At 42.7% G+C, this 20,085-nt stretch overlaps 1 protein-coding gene across 6 annotated transcripts in view; it reads left to right on the top strand.

The window, feature by feature from the left end:
* Positions 1-20,085, top strand: part of INVS (inversin) — a 154,533-nt gene that overhangs the window by 114,976 nt on the left and 19,472 nt on the right. For all 6 annotated transcript variants that reach the window (XR_007458966.1, XM_049635290.1, XM_049635308.1 and 3 more), the window contains one exon: positions 6,314-6,588. Coding sequence is in view for 5 of the 6 variants with exons in the window: in XM_049635290.1 (XP_049491247.1) it covers positions 6,314-6,588 (275 nt within the window). In the remaining variant the exon portion in view is untranslated. The remainder of the gene's footprint in view (positions 1-6,313; positions 6,589-20,085) is intronic.

The following is a 20,085-nucleotide window of genomic DNA, read 5'->3' on the forward strand; positions in this document are numbered from 1 at the left end:
TTCCTCCCTCCCTCCCTTCCTCCATCCCTTCCTCCCTCCCTTCCTCCCTTTCTCCTTTCTTTCTTTGCTTTCTTTCTTTCTTTCTTTCTTTTCTTTCTTTTTTTCTTTTCTTTCTTTCTTTCTTTCTTTCTTTCTTTCTTTCTTTCTTTCTTTCTTTCTTTCTTTCTTCTTATACTTATAAGTGTAACCAGAATCAGGCCCTAAATCAGTTTTTCTCTTAACCCAGTATTTGTTCAGTTGTTCCAGTGTTGTTGTTAAAAGAATGGTGTTGTGGGGCACCTGGGTGGCTCAGTCAGTTAAGCGTCCGACTTTGGCTCAGGTCATGATCTCCCAGCTCGTGGGTTCAAGCCCCGTGTTGGGCTCTGTGCTGACAGCTCAGAGCCTGGAGCCTGCTTTGGATTCTGTGTCTCCCCCCCCCCCCCGCTTCTCCCCTGCTCTCGCTGTCTCTCAAGAATAAATAAACATTTTTAAAAAATTAAAAACTAAAAAAATAATGGTATTAGGGCAACTTGGTAGCTCAGTTGGTAAGCATCCAACTCTTGATTTTGTCTCAGGTCATGATCTCACACTTCATGGGTTCGAGCCCGGCATCAGGCTCTGGGCTGACAGCATGGAGCCTGCTTGGGATTCTCCCTCTGTCCCTCTCTCTCTCTCTACCCTACCCCACTCTCACTCTCTCTCAAAAAAAAAAAAGAGTGGTGCCAAGCCACCATCACAATTCTGCAACATAGTTTAATAAAAAAATTCTTCCTATTACTCTCAAAGCTAACTACCATGGCAGAGCACATCAAATTCTAACTAAATTTTTGAGAAAATTAAGAAGATTAGTTGGTTACAAGCCTACACCAAGACTATAATCAAGAATGTCATTAGGGCAAAGCCCAGTTAACTTGGTCCAACAGTAGGACGTCGAAACAAACTAGATGTCCCTTTTTGTGAAGCCATTCTAATCACATCTTTCAAACCCCTCATAGGCCCTACATCCATGGCAATGGAAACTTGAATACTCCACTCGAATGGGAAAGACCCTGCTTCTTTCTGCGTTGTCTGACAGAACTAGTTTCTTCTTGTCAAAACTGGGCAAATGCAGCTCTCTATGGAAGCCACATAGGAGGGTAGAAAAACATCATCTCCCAGGACTCAAACTGTCCAGGTCCAGAGGCAGATCTGTGCCACACTGCAAACAGTCCCAGTCCTGAGATGCTAAGCCATTGGATGGCCAAGTCATTTAAATGATTGCCCTTGATCTGATTCTCTGCACATCAGGCAATCTTTTGATTACTGAGTTTCTTATTGGCCCATTTCTGCAGTTGCCATCTAGGCCACTAATTTGGAGAAATCCCCATCCTTGGGACTTAGGTCTGATCTGGAGGGTTTGCAGGGCACGCCAGTGCCTCACAATAACACCTCAGAGATCTGCAGCAGCAATGTGTCCCTTAAATCTTTTCTGCCCTGGGGGAAACAGCCCCAGTTCCTTCAGCCTACAGTTGGGAGACTTTCTTTGCTCTGTGGTGCACAGGACCCAAAATGGACATTGCCAATGATGTCATCTTCAGTTGACTTTCTCCCTTTTTTATACTCTGAGCCTCTGGGGAGCTATAAGCATTGCTCTAGAAAAGACTGTACAACCCAGACTAATTGGCAGTCCTTCGAAAACTGCTGTCTGGTCAGTTTCCCTTAAGATAATGGAAAAAAGGAGAGGACAAGGTAGGACTATTTTGTGCGTGAACATTCCGCCATGTTAATAAATCTCCTGCTAAAATGTTACTTGCTGTGTCATAGACAGGATTTTTTTTTTCTCTTCAGTTTTTCATATAAACTAGAATAGCACTGATTCTTTTTCTAGTGTTTGTTTGCTAAATTGGACCAAAATAGGTCGAGTTTATAACATAATCCCCACGAAGATTACTAGAACTTACACATTCTGTAATAAATTAGTTGGAGAAAAAAACACTTACATTTCAGGACAATTACTGCATCTGAGAGTTTTAGGATGAAAGGCTACATCCGGGGCTAGGTTGAAATGCTGTTAATGGCCACTCTGATGCAATGTTAGCAGTTTCTTCTTATGACCCAGTTCATTTTTTAAATGATAGAAAAAGATGAAGTGAAATGTTACGAAAATGACTCAGTCACAGAGGTAAATTGTACAGGGAGGGGTGAAAAGCTGAGTTCCAGCTCAGCTGTATGTAGTCATAGGTAAATAACTTACCTCTCTGCCTCATTTTCCTTATCTACCAAATAAAAATGAATCACCTGAAATTCCTTTGAACTTGGGCCATGAACAGTGGCACTGGACCTTATTCCCCAGGGATATGCATAGGCTCGTGTTCTCCTCTCGGGCTGTGTCCTGTGTGTGCATGTGTGTTGCTGTCGTTGCTTCTGTTTGTTTGTTTTAATCTTTTTGGAGAGGAAGATGGAATGTGAGTGGGGGGAGGGGCAGAGAGAGAGGGAGACACAGAATCCGAAGAAAGCTCCAGGCTCTGAGCTGTCAGCACAGAGCCCCACGTGGGGCTCAAACTCACGAACCATGAGATCATAACCTGAGCTGAAGTCAGCCACTTAACTGACCGAGCCACCCAGGCACCCCATGTTGTTGCTTTTGTTTTAAGGCAGCAGGTATATAATAGGATGCAGGTTATGCATTGTTCCCAGCTCTAATCCCACCGCCCCCCTTTTCCCCAGCGATCACTACTTTTACATCAAGAGCCACAGCTCTGGAGAACTGCACAGTTGTGGGCGGTGTGCCGCCCAGAAGATTTTTTTTTTTTGTTAATGAGTCAAATTTTTTAAACATTAATTTATTTCTATTCACAGACTGAGGGTCTAATGATATATTCTGATAATTGCATTCTTTCTTCCAAATCTGCTTTACTTGGTTCTACCAAAATGAAAAATAAAAACAAAAAACAAAACAAAACAACAACACCCTCCTGCAAACCTCCCCTTCCAAAGAAGTCTTCAGAAGGCCGAGTGCCCCTGCTTTCTGGACATCCTGATCACTCTAAAAGGCCGGATCCCTTGTGTGTCCTGTGGCTGTCTCTGTTGGAGGCCCAGAAAGGTGTGCAGTAACAAGGGTTGCCCAGGGGCTGATTGTAAGTGGCTTCTTGGAATTGAAAAGGAAAGCTGTTTGCTTTCCCCAAAGAAAGAGAAATGACCGCTCAAACGACAAAGTCTAATTTATCACCTCAAAGCCCTTCTTAATGGCAGTGAGATCCATGTGGCTGCCAAGCCAGACAACCGCACGTGTGTGTCTGTCGAAATGACCAATATTTTCCTAGAGCAGTTCTCTTCATCGGTGCTCATAAACAGAGAGGCCATCCCCCTGCCTGCCAGGAGCAAGGCTGTTAGATCAATTAGCGGCACTTCAGCCACCCAGATGCTTCCACCTTCTGAAAAGCAGCCTTCTCCCACACAGCTCACACTGAACTGGCACCTGCTAGCATCCATACGAATCTCAGGCGCTGATGATGACAGGCCGTCCAGCCAGCCTGTCGATTGCAGGGCCGCACACTCGGGCGTCAGCAGTTGGCAAAGCGTGGAACAAAACCGGCATCAAATGAAAACATCAGAGCGACACAGGAGTTAGCACAACCCATCTGGCCACTTCTGCTCAGATGGGAGCCAGTGGGAACCCATTAGATAAGCAAGCGTGGACCCCAGATCGGGAGCTTTCACCACAGGACAAAAAACCTTCAGAAGGGGAAGTTAAGTGGACAAGGCTTTATATCAGAGTGTAACCCAGATAGCGGGTTACATCTGGGTCTTCTGTGTCCCTTGAGATCTAAACAAGCATTGCTTCAAATCCCACAGCCTATGGAAATCTGAATTCTGTGACTTTGCAGAGGCTTAGTGCCTCTGCCTCACTCTTGCTTCTTGCTTCCATGTCTGGTATCTTAGCTCTGCAGCTTGTCAGGGTGCTTATAAAAAAGTGGTATGAGCCTAGTAGACCTTAAAAAAAGTTGCATCACTGAGGAGAAACGCACTTCCTAGCCCATCTTGATACAGTTCACAGTCCATATGACACTTTTCCATTTTCTTAAGCCTTGTTACACAAGGTGTGGTTCAAGGGACCCACAGCACCTGTATAACCTGAATGCTTGTTGGAAATGCAGAGCCTTTTTTTGTTCTTTTAAAGTTTATTTATTTATTTTGAGAGACAGAACATGTGAGCAGGGGAGGGGCAGAGAGAGAGGAAGAGAGAGAGAGAGAATCCCAAACAGGCTCTGCCCTGTCAATGCAGAGCCTGATGCGGGGCTTGAACTCACAAACCAGGACATATGACCTGAGTTGAAACCAAGAATCAGAAGTTCAACCAACTGAGCCACCCAGATGCCCCTAGAAATGCAGAATCTTGAGCCCCACTCCAGGCTTGCTAAATCAGAACCTAAATTTTAATGAGATGTCAGGAGACTCTGTGGGTTAAAGTGTGATGAGCACAGATGTAAAGTCCTTCTCCATCATCTCACCATGGAGGATTCTCTTTGGCCTGGCCCTTGCTCTACACAATGCTGGGACTTCTATCTTCTCTTTCTTCCCCCTCCTTTCTCTCTCTCTCTGGTTTTTTCATCTCCTCCCTCCTGTCAGGAGCTTCAAACATTCTTTTATTTTTTTATTTTATTTATTTATTTATTTATTTTTTGTCACCACAGAATAGCCCTACCCTGGAGCCTCAGGGCCACTCACCACCTAGGTCCCAAACGTCTCACCTGCTGCCAGCCCTCAGGTCCGTTCTGAAGCTGATTACAATATTTGTCTAAACAAGGTCCTCCCTCCCCCAAGAGGGACTCTGATACCAACTATAACAATAAAAGACATCTCTCTGGTTACAAAAGATATCCCAGGTTTTGTAAAGACATCTGGCTTCTAAACAGGCCCCTAAATCAATTCCAGGTTATAAACTATCACACAAGTGTCAGACCTGGGGAAACTGAGTCTCAGGAACAGGAAAGTGACCGGCTCAATGTAGTTATTGGCAGGGGCAGGACTAGAAAATTTCTCATACTTCCCAGCGTGGGCTTCTCTCCACTACACCGAATCATTCATTCTACTTGAACCTGAACCTTATGTGGCCACCTAATTCTCTTCCTGAGCAATAACTGAGTCATCTGGGCAGCAAATCTGCATTGAGTGCCTGCTGGGTATAGCAAGCATCGTTCAAAGATGAGAAGAGGCAAAACAGACCCAGTTTTCCACACTACTTGCCTTCGCCCAAACTGCTCCCTCCCACCGAACTCCTCATTCCCATCCAATCTGCCCCAGCAGACTTCACATCTTTGAGAAGCCCCAGCTGGGAGCTTCCGGACTCCTCCAGACAAAACTAATCACTACTTGCTCTGTGCAAGCACACTAGCAGAGCACTTCCTCCATTATTTGTTAGGTCTTTGTTTCCTCAGTGTCCCTTCTGAATCGAAGTTTCCTCTAGGGAGGCTCGAACCCCATGGTCCTCAGTACCCAGTACAGAAGATGCTCAATAAATGTTAGTTTTCTTCCCCCTTTCTTTCCCCTGGAAATCCCTACCAGTTGATGCTATTGGTCACACAAACCTTGTCCTTAACTCAGCTCCTTCATCCTCAGGCAACTTGCCCCTTTCTGGAACTGGGCTGTCACAGGCCCATCCTCTTCCCATTGCCTCTCGTTTCTCCTCCTGGCCTCTCCTGGCCAGCCTTCTTCTAGTCCGTTGCTATCCACAGGTGCCAGCCTCGCCACCACGACTTGTGTATGACTTTTTGAAAATCCTCCTGCCTTCTGGACCTCATCTGCAAAATGAGTGGCTTTGCCTCCTTAGCTGGAGCTCTGGATAGCCATGTGGCAACTCACAGGTGTATTATAATCAGTTGTGAGGTGCTTTGTAAGTAATCGTTTCATATAATCCTAAGGTTTGCCGATGGTCTTTTTTAAGAAATAGAGAAGATTAAAGGTCATCCCTGTGACTGGCACTCTCAGCAGCATTCTGATGTGCTTTCTGGAATAGGAGAAAAAGGCGTGGAGTTACAGGCAGGGATCCCACACAAGCTTGGGCACACACACCTCAGGATTGTCATATCATCATGTGTGCCCCATCACATAGTTTTCCATCATGTGTGCCCCAGCTGGGCAAAGGCTGATCTATAAGATTCTTTTCTGCTTCATCTTCTGTTGAGCTCTAAGGTCTGCAGAAAAGACTGAAAATTGTGACATTGTGGTAATCATGAATTTCCAAATCCCTCCTGTGATGTGGTAGCTCCTCATAAAATTTAAATCTCAGTCAGGAATATTTGGATGGGTCACGCTCTTCTAATTTTTTCCTCTTTCCCCTTGGCTTTGCTTCCAGGAAGCGAGAGGAAGAAAACAAACGAAGAGAGGCAGAACAGCAGAAGGGAAGGCTGAGCCCAGATTCCTGCAGATCCCAAGCCCCTCCCTGTGTGCCCAGCACCCAGGCTGAGCCCCACAGGCAGAGCTGGACCCCCAGCAAACAGCATCCCACCAGCAGCGCAGCCCAGGACCCTGAGGGGAGAGCCTGTCGAGGATCTCCAGGCAGAGCCCCCCAGAGGGAGGCTGGGAACAGCCCCCCAGATGTGCAGGGAACAGACCCCAGAAAGCCAAATGGTAGGTACCCTTGTTATCTGATGCCAACTCGTGGACTGTGGGCTCTCTTGATTGATGTATTTATTCCAATTCATTTAAGGTAATTATGGCAGCACCTAAGACTGCAATTTTATTATATATTTTCCATTTATTTCCTCTGATTCTCATTCCTGTGTTTCTTTTTTCCCCTTCCTGTGGACTACTTGAACATCTGTTAGGATTCCATCTTGATTAATTTATAGTGTTTTTGAGTGTATTTCTTTCTACAGTTTTTGTGGTGGTTGCTCTGAGTATTACCATATACTTTTATGTGTCATATATATATATATGTCATATATATATATATATATATATATAGCTTATAACTAATAACACTTTACCACTTTTTAAAGTTTATTTTTTTATTTAATTTGAGTGAGAGAGAGAGAGCGAGCACATGTGTGTGCAAGTGGGAGAGGGGGAGAGAGAGGAGGGAGAGATAGAGAGAATCCCAAGCACGGTCTGCACTCAGTGTGGAGCCCAACACAGGGCTCAAACCCACAAACCACAAGATCATGACCTGAGCCAAAGTCGCATGCTCACCCACCTGAGCCACCCAGGCACCCCGACATTTTACCACTTTGAGTGAAATGTGGAAACCTTACATCCATTTAGGTACCTTTACCTTCCCCGCTTTTAAATACCATTGATTATCAGATGGCATTCTAATTTTTGTCTCAATCATCAAATATAATTTATAAAAGCCATGAGGAAAAGGACACTCTCTTCTTTGTACCCAGAGTTCTGTTTTCCTCTTGTTTCATCTTCCTTCCTCGTGCTCCAGATTCCTTCTTTTATCATTTCTTTTCTGTCTGAAGAAACTTCTTTAGTCAGTATTTAAGGACAGCTCTGTTACCAACAAATTCTTTGAGTTTTCCTTTGAGGAGGTTTTTGTCTCATTCCTGACAAGTTGGTGAGCCAGATCCAGAATGTACACTTGAAAGAGGCTGTGCCCCTTCTTCTGGCCCCCATGGTGTCAGATGAGAAATCCAGTCATTCGAATGGGTGTTCCTCGGTAATGTTTCCAGGTAACATGTCCCTGCTCTCTGGCTGCTTTCAAGATTTTTCTTTATCTTTAGTTTTGAGTAGTTTAATATGATGTGTCTTGAGATGGATTTTGGGGAGTTTATCCTGTTTAGATTTCACTTAGTGTGTTGGGCGTCCCCAAGACCCCGCCCCGCCCCCACCCGGTTTAGTAATTTGCTAAGAGCACTCACAAGACTCAGCATGTGTTTGTACTCACAGGTGGGATCTATCATAACAAAGGGCTACAAATCAAGATCAACAAAGGGAAAAGGCACATGGAGCAAAGTCTGGAAGAAACCAGGTGCAAACTTCCCAGAGTCTTCTCCCAGTGGAATCACACATAAGACATGCTCAGTTCTTCCTCCAGCAATGAATTGTGACAACCAGTTAGCCTTTTATCTACCAGGAAAGCAAACCTAAACTTAGGACACCAGGAATTTTATGGGGTCAGGGACATAGGTACCATACATCTCTAGCATATACTACAACTCCAACTTCCCAGAAGGAAGACAGGTATTCAGTGTATATTATAATATTTACATGAAGCAATTTAAGTATATTGAGCCATTCTTATAAATTAGGGAACAGTGAGAGCCCTCCAGGAATCTAAGTGCAAATGCCAACATAGTGAAAAAGGCAATTAATGTCTTAGTATTATTATAAACATAGTTCTGACTTTGTGGACCCCAGAAACAAGTCTATTAGATCTCATGGTGACCTGATTCAGGGCTTGGACAATTCATTCTATCTCTCTGAACCTTAATTTCCTTAGCTATAAAATGGGGAGGCATACTCAAAAACCAGCAAACGAATAAACAAAAAAAGCAGAAATAAACTCATAAATACAGAGAACAAACTGATAGTTTCCAGAGAGGAGGGGAGTGGGACAGTGGGCAAAACGGGTGAAGGGGAGTGAAAGGTACAGGTTTCCAGTTATGGAATGAGTAAGTCATGGGAAAGAAAAGTACAACATGAGGAATATACTCAATGGTATTGTCATAGTGCCGTATGGTGACAGATGGCAGCTATTTGTGGTGAGCGTAGCATGACAGAATTACTGTGTTGTACACCTGAAACTAAGGTAACGTTGTGTATCAGCTATACTTCAATTTTGAAAAAGAAAGAAAATGAGGGCATACTCTACCCTGCAAGGCAGTTATAAATGGAAATAAAATAATTAATGTAGAAAACGTGTCATAGCCCACGACTCATCGTAGGTCTTCAGTAACTACTATTATTAAACCACACTGATGATCTAGCCAAAAACAACTACATAAAAGCACACATGAATTATCATAAACATACCCAGAATATAACTCCATAACCCACTTTGTGGTGATAATGCATCAGCAAGGTATACTTTAAGGAGGTCTGATGCCTTGTTATATATTCATTCAGGTAGTGTTAACTAGACTCCCATGATGTAACAACCATGCTGAATTTGAGTAAATGCTTTCTTAGCTTGAGGTCACTGCATATTACATTCCCTCCATCCCTATGGATAAAAATGCCTCTTATTTTTCAGATCTCAGGATGAATGTTCCTCCCTCTATACAGCCATACCTCCCCACTAAACAAGCCTTCATTTTCCTGCTATATGCTCCCATAGGCCTTCTGCACCTCCATGTTAGAAAGATCATCACCTTTTATTGTGATTATTACTGGCTTATTTGTCTGTTTTTTCCTATAGATTATAAGATCTTAAGATCAGGGTTGTTTCATTTATCTGCTGCTATGTAAAAAAACAAACAAAAACTACACTAAAATTAAGTGGCTTAGGACCACAATTTATTATTTCTCATGACTCTGTGGGTTGGAACTGCAGTTCCTCTACAGTTTCACCTGGTGTCACTCATGTGACTACATACAGGCGGAGGGTCACTTGAATTGGGCGGTCTATGATAGACTGACTTGAATGTCTGGCGGTTGATGCTGGCTATCAGCTGGGATTCCTTGACTCTGCTTTACATGGTCTTTCATCCTCCATTAGGCTAGACTGGCCTCCTCACACAGTGGTCGCAGGGCATCATTCTAAGAAAGAAAAGGCAGAAGCTACAGGACCTCTTCAGGAATAGGCTCTAAAATTTGCATGCTGCATTCTATTGATCAAAGCAAGTTGTATGACCAGCCTGACACTAAATGTGATTTAGAAATATACTCTACTTTTGTGCACACTCAGATGGAAGTAGTTTTCTACTATTGACCACAGATTATTCACATTCCTCCCGCAGGCACAACATTCTCACTGTTTTCTCAGGACCCAAAAATGTCATCTCAGTCACCACATGAAGCTTGAAGTTTGGGCTCTTGAGACGTATGTCATGTCCAGATGTTGTCAAGTTTCCCCAGGTGTGAATCATTCCATTTGAGGGACTAGTCAACCAAACACACACATTATCAACCCCCAAACACACCCAACAAGCAATGGTGAGGCAGGGACAAAATAACCATAGTAGACACCCTTGCTGCAAAAGGGGAGAAATGAGAGGCACATAACAGTCACTAGCCCATAGCAATTCTGAAAGCCAGCTGGCTATACCTTAGCAGGTTCCCTACTCTGAAGTATGGAATGTTCCTTGATTAGGGTATGGTTTTACCCCTGTGTGTGGTTTCCTAGTCCATTATTCTCCTTGTCACTTGACTCTTCCACCTGGGCTTTCAGTTCTGCTCTCTGAGACGTCTTCCTTTCCATAAGACATAGCCCATGTTGCAGTTAAATAGCTTTCTCAGCCTATTTCCGATCAATAGGAAGTTGAGGTTCCAGAGGCTCCCGTTTGTTTTGAACTGCCTCAGCAGTTCAAGCTGGTGATACTCTTTGTGATGCAATTACCCCAGAAACTTTCTGGGTTTCCTATGGATCTGATTGGGTTCACTCCGTGTTCTAAAACTACATCCAGGGGTGCCTGGGTGGCTTAGTCGGTTAAGCATATGACTCTTGGTTTTGACCCAGGTCATAATCTCACAGTTTGTGAGTTTGAGCCCCATGTAGGGCTCCACACACTGACAGTGTGGAGCCTGCTTTGGATTCTCTCTCTCTCTGTCTCTCCCTCTCTCCACCCCTCTCGCTCATGTGCTCTCTCAGAATGAATGAATGAATGAAAGAACGAACAAATAAATAAGTATTACAAAAAAAATTTTTAATTAAAAAAAAACTACATCCATAATTATTTCCCAGACAGGGCTCTCTCTATTTTGGGTGGCTCAGGCTGCTGTAGTAAAATGCCCTTGAAGTTCTTAAAGTTCTTTTGTTTAGAGTGCCTACAACACACCATCTTAGATATTTTTGAGGTCTTAATACAGGGTTGCACAGTAATTCTCTTGATTTGATCTTTATCCATAAGTTGTATTTTACTACGAGACTCTTTCACTGGCTGGAAAGAATGAAAATGGGAAGCAGTTTCTAACCCGGCACATTTTAGGCTCTGTATATTTCCTCTAGATTCCACATGCAAACTGAGAAGTTCTTTCCTAATTTTCTTTCTTTCTCCCCACACCGTATCATACGCAGCTAAAAAGGCCAGTTAATATTTTCTTTGGTGATTGAAACTGGAAATCTCCTAAACCATGTTTATAAATTCATTAGGTATGTTTTCTGTCTTCTAAGTCACTACAGGTAACTTATGCCAATTTTGCCCTTTATTCTGCCACTGAATAATACAATGGACCATTCTCCAGACTCCAGTAGTGATTTCCTCTTTGCTCCTTCAGCCTGTGCTACTAGTCTCTTCACTGCCTTTCCAGCTCTGTTCACTAACCGGTCCGAGTCCATGTATGGGTTCTTTCTTGTTAGGCTGTTGGTTTCTGTGTTAGTTATCTCTAGTGACATAACAAGACCCCAAAAACTGAGTGACTTAAAACAACGATTTATTATTTGTCACAATTCTGTGGGTTGTCTGAGCAGTTCCTCTCCTAGATTGCTATGGCTCACTCATGTGGCTGGTGGAAGGTTGGCTGGGCCAGGAAGTCCAAGATGGCGTCCTTCACATTGGTGCTGGCTGTTGGCTAAGGTGTCTCAGTTCCCTTCTCATGCCCTTTCAGCCTCCAGGAGGTTAGACCATCTTCCTTGCATATCGTTCTCAGGGCAGTGCTCTAAGAGAGAGAAAGCCAGAAGTGACAAGCTCTCTTGAGGCCTAGGTTCCAAAACTTTCGCATCATTTCTGCCACCTTCTGTTAATCAACTCACAAGGCCAGTCCACATTCAAGGGGATGGAGGCATAGACTCCACCTCTGGTTTGAAGATGTTGCAAAATCACATTCTACACTGGGATGGAAAGAATCTTTGGCCACAAGGAGCAATGTGTCTCTTATTTCTGTGTACCTAGCACTTCTGAAGCAGGGGAGCTCCTCATTTATCTGAGGGCAGGAACTGGTGTCCTGAATAAAGAACCTTTGGGAAGAGCCAGATTCAAATATATGGACAGTGCCTCAGAGAAGCCCAGCATCCAAACTTGGGGGAAAAGTAAGAGGAATGGAGGCCAGTGAGCCTGATTCAGGTGTAAGGAGAGGGAGCTGCAGTTTCATGGGCAGCCTTTGCCCTCCTTTACCTGCCTAAGAGGCCAGAGTGCAAAGGAAAATTGGGAGATATATCTAGGAATCAAGACTGGCCGTTGGACTGGAGCTTCTCTAGCACAGTATTCCTGGGAAACCCCAACATAATTGGGCAGATGGCACCCCGAGCTACTTTGTGTTTGGCTAAGAAGGGTCATGAAGAAGGGTCTCAGCTGCTTCAGCCAATCAGTACTCACACAGTGTAGACCTTGAGAGGTGGGCATCCCAGCAGGAGCCCAGAGATGGGAAATGTGGGCCACTTCTTTTTCTCCTTCATCCTGTCTCATAGAAATAGATGATGTTAGAGCTTGAGGGTCGTTCGAAAGCATCTAGTACAGCCTTCTCAACGCAAGTCAGGAAACTGAGGCCATGGAAGAGGAGTTTGCCCAAGGTCTCTTAGTAAGTGATTTCTTTCTTCTCTCACATAGTAATTCTTCCTCTCTTGTTTACAGAGTGTGGAGAGCATCATGGCTAAGTGCATGAGCTTTAGAACCAAATAAACTAGGTTCACATTTAGACCCTACCACTTACTAGCTATATAATCTTGATCAAGTTACTTAACCTCTTCAGGCATCCATTTCTTTATTTGTAAAAATAATAGTAATAATAATAATAGATGGTAATACTGCCTGTCTTAGAAATTTGTGAACATTGATGAGATAACCCATGAAAAGATTTAAACACAGTGCCTAAAGCACTCTATAAATATGAGCTGTTATTATAATTAACCTCATTATTATTTCAAATAAAAGGTAGGGAAGGAAGGATACATAATATTTAGGAAGATCACTGAGTGGAGGCTGGGTTTAGACGGCCTAACTAAGACACAGTAGCAGAAGGGTGAAGAGTAGAGGATGGTCTGGAGAGTAGAATTGAGAGGACTTGACAGCAGATGGCCTGTGGGAGGTGGTAAGATAAAGTTGTCTTTGAGTCAGTGTGGTTTTCAGGAGAGTCTAGTGGAGGAGAAACTCACTGTTTTAAGGGCCATCCCTGGTGTTATCTTATTTCTCACCATATGGGCTGCCGAGCTAGTGGGTATGACTGGTGGGAGTACGTGGGCCCTTACATTCGGCACGTGTACAATGGGTAAGGCAGAAATGTCAGTTACCACCTATATGCCAAAGACTCCCTGACCTCTTCTCCTTGTTCCAATTGACTTATGTCTTCACTTGGATGTCTCAAAGGCGTCGCAAACCCAACCTATCCAAGACAGGACAGATGAAAATTTTATGCAAACCTGCTCTGTGTACTGGTTAACGATATACTCATCCATCTGTACGTTCAGTCCAGGAGTAATCCTTATCTCCTTTTCCTTTACCACCCATGCCCCATCTGTCACCAGGTCTTATCTCATTTACTTCCTAAATATCTTTTAAACCCATTTTCTCTCTCTCATCTACCACCATATATTCTGCCTGGCATCTTCTTACCTTCATCTCTAACTTGGACTATTATAGTAGCTTCCTAACTGGTTTTACTTATCTGCTCTGGCTCCCCTAATCCATTTTCCTCTCTGTGAACAGATTGGTCTCTTCAAAAATGAAACCTCATCATATCTCTACCCCCGCCTTAAAGCCCTGGAATTAACCACTTCTCCAGTGAATCCTGGTCCCCTTTGTTGAAGAATGGTATTAGAAATCAAGATCTGGGGGGGTGCCTTGGTGGTTCAGTGGGTTAAGCAGCTGACTTCAGCTCTGGTCATGATCTCATGGCCGGTGAGTTCGAGCCCCACGTGGGGCTCTGCTGACAGCTCAGAACTTGGAGCCTGCTTCTGATTCTGTGTCTCCCTCTCTCTCTGCCCCTCCCCCACTTGCCTCTGTCTGTCTCTCTCTCTCTCTCTAAAAAATAAATACACATTAAAAAAAATCTTTTTAAAGAAATCAAGATCTGAGTGCTAGGTAGGCATATTACTACTGGAGTACCATTGCTCCTAAGCCCTTTCAGCAGACAGAGCTAAAAATTATTTACATTTGTTTCTGCATCTAGCTGTGTGTATGAGTATTACACACACACGCACGCACACACATACACACACACACACTCCATGAGTTCATATTTATGATACCTCCAATTCTATTCAACACCACAGAGTTTATTCTTTTCTATTTGAAGTGCTCCCTCCAGCAGTGAAAGATCGGCTCCTTTCATCTATGATATACATGTTTATTTGTTCAATCCTAGTATACAGCAGAGCAGTTTCAGAATTGCTAACCCATACCCCTGCAAGAGACAAACTTACTACCTAGAGCACGGTATTTACAAACATTACTTTTTGTCCTTTTTGTCCTTATAGTATTCAGCCAAAATCTGTTTTTGTGAAGTTACTTAGGTCAGTTTTCTTCTTCACCTTTTAGTGTGGTTACCTAATTCATTTGTAAGATAGTTAGGTTTGTTTGTTATTATTTATATTCCATTTTGAGTTCCTTTCCACATTCTAGTTGATTTTAATTGTTGGGCCTTTTTTTTTGTAGTTGGGTACTTTTTATTTAAACAGGAAGTGATGTTTTTCCTAATTACAAAATTAGTTAATGTCCATTACAAAACAATTTTTGAAACATAAAAGAACAAAAAATAAATAAAAATCTTCCTTAATCTTAACAACTCTTATAACTTTGGTTCCATTCCATCTACTACAACTTTCCTTTTTTTTTTTTTTAAATTTTTTTAACATGTATTCACTTTTCAGAGATGAAGAGAGACAGAGCATGAGCAGAGGAGGGGCAGAGAGAGAGGGAGACACAGAATCAGAAGCAGGATCCAGGATCTGAGCTGTCAGCACAGAGCCTGATGTGGGGCTCGAACGAAGGACTGTGAGATCATGACCTAAGCTGAAGTCAGTCACTTAACCAACTGAGCCACCCAGGCACCCCTAGAACTTTCCTTTTTTTTAATTCAGAAAACTGTGGGCATCCTGTTTTGAGATCTTCTTACATTGTCTCCTTATTTTCAACAAAAATGTTACTAGCTGCTTAGTATTATATCAGATTATGAATACAACATGACTTGTTTATTCATGTCTGTGTTGTAGGACATATAAGCTAAATAGACTTTCATATAAATTTTTGTGTGCATCTCTAATTTTTATGGCTCTTTAAACATCCTTTCAAATTTCATTCCAGGAAGGTTGCAGAAGGTTGTCGTACCCTTTTTTTTCCCTATAATTTATTTATTTTTTATAATTTACATCCAAGTTAGTTAGCACATGGTGCAACAATGATTTCAGGAGTAGATTCCTTAAGCCCCTTACCCATTTAGCCCATCCCCCCTGCCACAACCCCTCCAGCAATCCTCTGTTTGTTCTGTATATTTAAGAGTCTCTTAGGGGCGCCTGGGTGGCTCAGTCGGTTAAGCGGCCGACTTCGGCTCAGGTCATGATCTCGCGGTCAGTGAGTTCAAGTCCCGCGTCGGGCTCTGTGCTGACAGCTCAGAGCCTGGAGCCTGTTTCAGATTCTGTGTCTCCCTCTCTCTGACCCTCCCCCGTTCATGCTCTGTCTCTCTCTGTCTCAAAAATAAATAAACGTTAAAAAAAAAAAAAAGAGTCTCTTATGTTTTGTCCCCCTCCCTGTTTTTATATTATTTTTGCTTCCCTTCCTGTATGTTCATCTGTTTTGTCTCTTAAAGTCCTCATATGAGTGAAGTAATATGATATTTGTCTTTCTCTGACTGACCGATTTCACTTAGCATAATACCCTCCAGTTCCATCCACGTAGTTGCAAATGGCAAGATTTCATTCTTTTTGATTGCCGAGTAATACTCCAGTGTGTGTGTGTGTGTGTGTGTGTGTGTGTGTGTGTGTGTATACACATATATATATACCACATCTTTTTTATCCATTCATCCATCAATGGACATTTGGGCTCTTTCCATACTTTGGCTATTGTTGATAGTGCTGCTATAAACAGAGGGGTGCATGTGTCCCTTCAAAACAGCATACCTGTATCCCTTGGATAAATACCTAGTAGTACAATTGCTGGATCGTAGAGTAGTTCTGTTTTTAATTTTTTGAGGAAACTCCATACTGTTTTCCAGAGTGGCTGCACCAGTTTGCATTCCCAAGTCATATACCCTTTTAAAAGCAAAGAAACAACAACCAAACTCTCTCCAAACATTTAGGCAAATAATGGTTTTATTGAATCCTAGTTAGCAGGATAGAATTTTGTCATATTTTCATTGGCTTTGTGTATTTATTTTCTGGACTGTTCACAGATGTCCTCTGTCAATTTTTATATTGGTTTTTCATTTTCTTAATATTCCTTTTTTTTTAATGTTTATTTATTTTTGAGACAGAGAGAGACAGAGCGTGAGCAGGGGAGGGGCAGAGAGAGAGGGAGACAGAATCCAAAGCAGGCTCCAGGCTCTGAGCTGTCAGTGCAGAGCCCAATGTGGGGCTCGAACTCACAAACCGCGAGATCATGAGCTGTGCCGAAGTCGGATGCTTAACCGACTGAGCCACCCAGGAGCCCCAATTTTCTTAATATTTCTAAAAGTTTGTTACATAATAAAAATAGTAACCTTTGTCTATCATAGATAGTGAATGTCTTTTTTTATTTTACCTTTTAATTCTGTTTAATTTTTCCTTTTGAGATTTTTCTTCTTGTGATTTTATGCTAAGAAAGGATTTTCCCATGGGGCTCCTGGGTGGCTCAGTCAGTTAAGTGTCTGACTTTGGGTCGGGTCATGATCTCATGGTTGGCGAGTTCGAGCCCCACATCGGGCTCTGTGCTGGAGCCTGGAGCCTTCTTCGGATTCTGTGTCTCCCTCTCTCTCTGCCCCTCCCTTTCTCACACTCTGTCTCTCTCTCTCCCTCGAAATAAATAAACATTAAAAAAGAAAAAAAAGAAAAGAAAAGAAAAGGTTTTTCCAACTTCAAGATCTAACAAACACAGCAATTTTTATTATCTCAAATTTAATTTTTTATATAGGGATGGAATCTAATGACTTCTTTTTAGATAATAGGCAGTTGTTCTAGCCATATACATGGAATGATCTTCATGGAGTAATAGCCATATACATGGAGCTGCAAAATTGGCAGTGGGCTTTGTGAATGACGGCTTCAGGAGGGGTACAGCATCCCTCTCTGGGTCCACACCCACAAATTAAAAATGCTATCAAGGGTGCATGGGTGGCTCAGTCGGTTGAGCGTCCGACTTAGGCTCAGGTCATGATCTCACAGTTTGTGAGTTCTAGCCCTGTGTCGGGCTCTGTGCTGACAGCTCGGAGCCTGGAGCCTGCTTCAGATTCTATGTCTCCCTCTCTCTCTGACCCTTCCCCACTTGTTCTCTCTCTCCTCTCTCTCAAAAATAAATAAATAAACATTTTTAAAAATTTAATACTATGTTTATTATATACTTTCACAAATGGGTATATTTTTAGCTTTGTCTTTTTTCTCACTAATCTATCTATATTAATACCCAAATCACATTATTTTATTACTAGTTAATAGTATCTAATATCATCTGTCTCCATTATTTTTCCTTTTCTTTATTGAGGTGTGGTTGATATACAATGTTACATTAGTTTCAGGGTTACAACCCAGTGATTGGACAGTTCTGTACATTATGCAATGCTGGTCACAAGGGTAGCTACCATCTGTCACCATACAACCCTATTATAATATTATTGACTATCTTTCCTCTGCTGGACTTTTCATCCTGTGACTTATTCATTTTAGAACTGGAAGTTTGTACCTCTTATTTTTTTTTCCTTTTAATAGAGTTTACTTTTTAGGGGCACCTGGGTGGCTCAGTCACTTAAGCGTCTGACTCTTGATTTCAGCTCAGGTCATGATCTCATAGTTCATGAGATCGAGTCCCACATCGGACTCTGTGCTGACAGTATGGAGCCTACTTGGAATTCTCTCTCTGCCTTTCTCTCTGCCCCTCCCCTGCTTGCTCTCTGTCTCTGTCTCTCAAAATAAATAAATAAGCTTAAAAATTAAAATAAATAAAATAACTAAAAATGTTTTTAAAAAATAGAGATTACTTTTTAGAGCAGTTTTAGGTTACAGCAAAATTGAAACAGAAAGGCCATACACTCCTGGCCCCCAACACATGCATACGCCCCCACTATCAACATCCTATACCAGAGTGGTACATTTGTTAAAAGTGATAAGCCTACATTGATACATTCTTATCACATGAAGCCCACAAATTACATCAGACTTCATGCCTGGTGTAGGCTTTGACAAATGTATAATGTATCCACCATTAATTACAGTGTCATACAGAATAGTTTCACTGCCTGTGCTAGTCAGGATTCTCCAGAAAAACAGAACCAATAGGATATATATAAAAGAGGAGGTTTGTTATAGAAATTGGCTCGCTTGATTATGGAGGCTGAAAAGTCCCACGATCTGCTACCTCCAAACTGGAGAACCAGGAAAGCGGGCGGTATGATTCAGTGAATCTGAAAGCTTCAGAAGCAGGGGAGCAGATGGTGTGAGGCCGAGTCCCCAGGCTTGAGAATCAAGGGGATGAGTGGGCTGATGGTAGAAGTCCTGATGCAAGTCTGAAAGCTGGAAAACCAGGAACTCCTGTGTCTAAGGGCAGGTGACGCTGTCCCAGCTCAAGCAAAGAGAGCAAATTTCCCCTTCCTCCAACTTCCTGTTCTATTAAGGCCCTCGGTAGACTAGATGTTGCCCACCTGCATTGGTGGGGGCAACCTCCTTTACTCAGTCTGCCAATTCAAATGCTAATTTCTTTTGGAGACACGCTCACAGACACATGCAGAAATAATGTTTTCCAGCTGTCTGGATGTCCCTTATCCCAGTCAAGTTCACACACAGAATTAACTATCACACTGCCCTCTGAATCCCCGGTGCTCTGCCTAAGTATCCTTCCCTCCCTTGAGCCCTTGGCAACCACTGATCCATTTACTATCTCCATAGTTTTGCCTGTTTCCAAAAGGTCATTTAGTTGGGATCACACAATAGGTAGTCTTTTCAGATTGGCTTCTTTTTCGCCTACTAATGTGCACTAGTGATATTCGTGCAAGGGAAGTAATATTTCACTTGGGAATATCCTCCATGGCTTGATAGCTCATTCCTGTTTCGCACTTATTTCCTTTCCATTCATTTCTGCTAAGTGCTGAATAATATTCCATTGTCTGAAGGTATCACAGTTTAACCATCTATTCAGCTACTGAAGTACATCTTGGTTGCTTCCAAGTTTTGTAAATTATGAATAAAGCTACCCTCAACATCCACGTGCAGGTTTTTTTGGGTGGACATAAGTTTTAAATTCATTTGGGTAAATGACAGAGCACAATTACGTGATTGTATGGTAAGAATGGTTGTGTATGGAACCGCCACACTATTTCCAAAGTGGTTGCACCATTTTGCATTCCCACCAGCAATGAGTGAAGAGTTCCTGTTGTTCTACAGCCTCTTCAGCATTTGGTGTTTTCCGTGTTTTTGGGTTTTTAACCATTCTAATAGGTGTGTAGTGGCATCTTATTAATTAATTGGGGCTTTTTTTGGTGTATGTGAACCATTATAATGGTTCTAAAAGTCAGAGCTGTACAAAAAGATATGAACAGAGAAGCATTGCTCTCCCCCAGGCCCACTACCCAGTTCCCATTTCCCTCTTCTTTCTATCCCTTTCCTGACCCATCCCAGTAAGTACCCAATCTCTTCAGTTTCTGGTTTATCCTTTCTATATTTCTTTTATAGAAATGAGCAGATACAAAGGGGTGCCTGGGTGGCTCTCTGTTGGTTAAGCATCCGACTTCTGCTCAGATTATGATCTCAGGGCTCATGAGTTCGAGCCCCACATGGGGCTCTGTGCTGACAGCTCAGAGCCTGAAGCCTGCTTCGGATTCTGTGTCTCCCTCTCTTTCTGCCCCTCCTCCACTTGTGTTCTGTCTCTCTCTCTCTCTCTCTCTCTCTCAAAAATAAATATTTTAACA

The sequence above is a fragment of the Panthera uncia genome, chromosome D4, assembly GCF_023721935.1.
Source record: "Panthera uncia isolate 11264 chromosome D4, Puncia_PCG_1.0, whole genome shotgun sequence".
Classification (NCBI taxonomy): domain Eukaryota; kingdom Metazoa; phylum Chordata; class Mammalia; order Carnivora; family Felidae; genus Panthera; species Panthera uncia.